General features: G+C 55.6%; 1 protein-coding gene across 1 annotated transcript; it reads left to right on the top strand.

Moving 5' to 3' along the window:
• On the top strand, positions 1 to 3,370 carry LOC121339390 (zinc finger protein 239-like). The gene is made up of 3 exons (XM_041411133.1): positions 1 to 264; positions 2,057 to 2,129; positions 2,314 to 3,370. Exons 1-3 carry the CDS (start codon positions 139 to 141, stop codon positions 2,982 to 2,984), a joined length of 870 nt encoding a protein of 289 aa, XP_041267067.1. The 5' UTR covers positions 1 to 138; the 3' UTR covers positions 2,985 to 3,370.
• The last annotated feature ends 673 nt before the right edge of the window (positions 3,371 to 4,043 follow it).

The raw sequence follows: 4,043 nt of genomic DNA, 5'->3' as shown, positions 1-4,043 counted from the left end.
GACGGATCCGCCCCGGGGGTCCCCGAGCCCCCTGCCCACCCTGGGGCCGAGCAGGGGCTGCCCCCACCCAGCAGCCGGGGCTGCGGCGGCCGCGGGGCAGGGGGTGGGAAAGGGAGCCCCGGGGTGGGAGGGGAGGAAATGCGGAAGGAAGAGGAGGGAGAGGAGGAGGAGCAGGAGCGGGAGAATCCCGGCGCTCGCAGCGCCCGCACGCTGAGCCTGCAGCACCCCTGCCCCGGGAGCATCGCCCCCAGCCTCGAGCCGCAGGTGAGGGGGGAAGCCAAGCTGGCCCCGACTGTACCGAGGGGTCTTCGGGAGGATTTTTTTTGGAGAGTGTTCGGAGCCGGCAGATCCCGGACTCGAGCCCCGGATATCTCCGGGCTCCCTAAGAGGAGCTTTTTCGGGGGGAGAGGAGCTGCGATCGCCTCTCGGGAGGGTCCCGGGGGTCCACGTGGGTATGGCCCGGTACTGACAGGGCGGGACATTGGTTTTGGGGATCCCCGTGAGAGCCGGGGCTGTGGAGCGGGGGACCCCCGGGACGGGGAGAGGGGAAGGGGCGATACCGGAGCCGGGGGACCTCCGGCAGCCCGGAGATGAGGCGGGGACGGGACCCCCTGACCCTGACAGGGGCGCGTCCTGGGGTGACTTCATGATGCTCGTACCCCCTTTGGTCTGCTTAGCCCAGAAGTGAGTTCTGCACCTCTAAGGTTGGTTCTGAGAGCAAAGGGGGGAAGAAGGAGGACATGGTTTGTTTTTAGAAACTGTACTCACTCCTCCACATACCGGCTCCTGGACTTTTGTGATGCCTTAAGGAGCTGGAACAGAGGCCAGACGGAGCTAAGAGGAATAAAGTGGATATTTATTGAAGTGCCTTCAAAGGCCACACCCTGGCATTATTGGAGCCACAGTGGTGGTTCTGCCTGGATGGCCCCAAGATGGGAGCAAAGGAGGGCTCGGTCATGAGATCTCACATTTTTATAAGTTTTAGTCCATTTATGTATAGGAGCTAACTGCCCAATTAATAGCTTCAAATCATGAAGTTTCATCCTCCTTGCTTGCTTGCCCGCCCTCCTCTTTTCATGTTGTTTATGCTTCGGGCCTGAAGTTTGAAGAGATTGTCCTTGAGTCTCCAGATAGAATAGGATTGTTTTGTCTTCACCACCCTGTGAAATGATCCCAGTAATACTTAATATAAAGCTAAAAGCTGCACACCAAAACAGAACAGAAAAACTTAAAACCTAAGGTATCAGTTGTCTGTGAACAGACAGCAGGACAGAGCTCTCCTTTGCTTTTAGTTAATTTTCAGCTCGCTGAGGCAGAGAAGTTCCCTGGACTGTGGTTTTCCTTTTTCTTTGGAGCTGTTTAAACCTGCTCTGGACTGAACACCCAGAAGAGCACTGGCAGCTCACACCTGTGGCCCATGAGGCCAAGCCAGGGTCATTTGCAGCCCTGGAGGGACTGATAAGAGACCGATAAGAGACTGAATGAGGCCAGCTACAGCCCGCAGAGGGACTTTCTGAGTTTCTCATCTCCTTTGGAGAACCAAGAGGTTTTATTGTTTAATATTGTTCATTTCTTGCTGGCTGGTGAATGCTTTGCCTGTAAAATAAACAGGTTTTTTCCACTTTTTCCAAGGAAATATTTTCCCGAACCAGCTAGGGGAGGAGCTGCTTGAATTTGCTTTCTAGTGGAAACCCCTTTGGAGGTTTTCTCCCAAATTTGCCCTAAACCAGGACAGGGTGGTGGGGAGAGAAGGGAGCCCCAAGTGGCTGGACTGGGAGAGGTTGGAGAGGGGGATCCTGAAACCCCCCAGCATCCCAAAGCAGGACCCTGGAGAGGGGGGATCCCCAGGACCCATGGGATCCCCAGCAGCCCTGAGACAGGGGATGACCAGAACACCAGAGGGATGAGACTGGAAATGGGACACTCCTGGCAGCTTTTTTTGATTCACTCTTGATTTTTGGAGGTTTTTATGGACACCAGGTGACCTCTAGAGATGGACTTGGGCAACAGGAATCCCTGACCCAAGGCATTCACACCTTGTTTTTCTCCAAACCAGGATTTCCCATTCCCAAACCTTGGCCAGATGGAGGAGGAGGCTGCGAGGAAGGAGCCCTGGGACACCCAGGCAGGTGAGGAGGAAGTCAGTGCTCCTTTGCTCCTCTCTCCTCCATCTCCCAGCCCAGCTTGGCCCCGGCTGCAGGACAACCCCTCTGCTGATCCTGTCCTGCCAGGGACACACTGGGGGGGATCTCCTTCCCCCTCCCTCTGGCACAGAGGCAAATCCCCATCCTCTCCTTGTCCTTCCTCCCCCAGACAAGGAGCTGAGGATGGAGACCAGGCAGGACAAATCCCCACGGCAGAACCTCGTGGAAGAGGCTGTTTTGAGCGGCTCCATGGCACAGAAATCCAATGGTGAGGAAAAGCCCCTGAGATCCCACAGGAGGAGGGGCTGCAAACCCAGACCAGGGTTCTCTGAGGAGAAAAGACCCACCCTAGGCCAGGAAGGCAGCCAGAGATGCAACCAGAGCTCAGAGTTGGTGGTCCATGAGCAGCTTCATGACAGGGAGAGGCTTTATGAGTGCTTGGAGTGTGGGAAGAGCTTCAGGAAGAGATTCAACCTGATCTGCCACCAGAGGATCCACACTGGGGAACGGCCCTATGAGTGTGGGGAATGTGAGATGAGCTTCAGCCACAGGTCCGACCTGATTGTCCACCAGAGGTTCCACACCGGGGAGAGGCCCTATGAGTGTCCTGAGTGTGGGAAGAGTTTTCACACCAGCTCCCACCTCCTTGTACATCAGCGGATTCACACAGAGGAGAGGCCCTTCCTCTGCCCCGACTGCGGCATGGGCTTCAAACACAACTCCACCCTCGTCACCCACCGGCGCATCCACACTGGGGAGAGGCCCTACGAGTGTCCCCAGTGTGGGAAGAGCTTCTCAGACCGCTCATTCTTTACCCGACACCAACGGAGGCACCATTAAGGGAAGCCTTGCAAATGCCCCAACTGCAGGAACAGCTTCGTGCATTGCCCCACCTCCATCCCCCACTGGAGAACCCACATTGGTTTGAGCCCTAGTGACCCACATTCCCTGTGATCCATGTTGGGAAGACACCTGGAAGGTGATCTCCAGAAGGGTCCTTCTAGATCCCCATAGGCACCTGGTGAACTCAGGACAGGAATATCCATCAGGACTCTGATCAACATTGAAAATTAATTGGGAAGAGCTGTTTCTTTGACTTTACAGCCCAAAAACATCTCACCTGCTGTGTTATTTTTTCTTCTGGTGGCATTAAGCAACAATGGATGATCTTGGAGATCTTTTCCTACCTGAATAATTTCCATGTTTATCCCATCAAAACACCTAGAACTGGGGTAAAAATAAAGAAATTAAGCAAAGAGATCTAAAGCTGAATCATTTTACTGGAATTTGAGCATGAATTTGGGGTTCAGGGGAAGATTCAGGAGGATTTGAGTGTTCTGGGACCATCCAAGCCAAGGGACATGGCCATGATCTCGTATTTGTTCCAACAGAATGTGTCCACCCGAGCCCATCTGTTCTCCAGGAATTCCAGTTGTCCATCCCAGTCCCTGGCCTGGGTCTCCTTATCTGGGGTGTCCCCGCCAAAGTGCCCAAATTGCTGCTGCAGTGGGGTTTTAATGGTTCTTGGGGCCATTTATCTTGCAGGGAGTAGTTGGGGGTATCCTGGCCAGGAGCTGTGGGGTGGTTTGAGGGGACGGGAGTGGCTGTGGGGCTGTGAGGGGGATTTTGGGTGGTTGTGACCCCCCAGAGCCCCAAAGCAACCACCAGACCCCACCCCCCAAGGTACTGCCAGGGGTTATTGGCTCCATGTTGGGGTTCATCCTCCTGGTGCTTCAGGAGAAGGTGAGGGGGGGGTCCCCAGGGGCTGTGTGTGTCCCCCCCAGAGCGTGTGTGACCCCCGCCCCCATCCCAGTGTCACCCCCTTGTCCCTCCCCACAGGGCTCCTGCCCCAGCTCCTGCTTCCCCAGAGGGAATTTGGGGAGGGGTCAGGGCACAGTC

Source organism: Onychostruthus taczanowskii, unplaced genomic scaffold (genome assembly GCF_017590055.1).
Source record: "Onychostruthus taczanowskii isolate IOZ18803 unplaced genomic scaffold, ASM1759005v1 scaffold341, whole genome shotgun sequence".
NCBI lineage: Eukaryota > Metazoa > Chordata > Aves > Passeriformes > Passeridae > Onychostruthus > Onychostruthus taczanowskii.
The sequence above is the reverse complement of the archived record's forward strand: the minus strand, read 5'-3'. Positions and strand labels throughout refer to the sequence as shown.

Excerpts from the sequence above, each read along its gene's own strand:
- LOC121339390 (XM_041411133.1), top strand. The coding sequence starts at position 139 with ATGCGGAAGGAAGAGGAGGGAGAGGAGGAGGAGCAGGAGCGGGAGAAT. Across the intron at positions 265-2,056 it reads CCCCCAGCCTCGAGCCGCAG|GATTTCCCATTCCCAAACCT; the intron begins GTGAGGGGGGAA and ends TCTCCAAACCAG. Across the intron at positions 2,130-2,313 it reads GCCCTGGGACACCCAGGCAG|ACAAGGAGCTGAGGATGGAG; the intron begins GTGAGGAGGAAG and ends TTCCTCCCCCAG.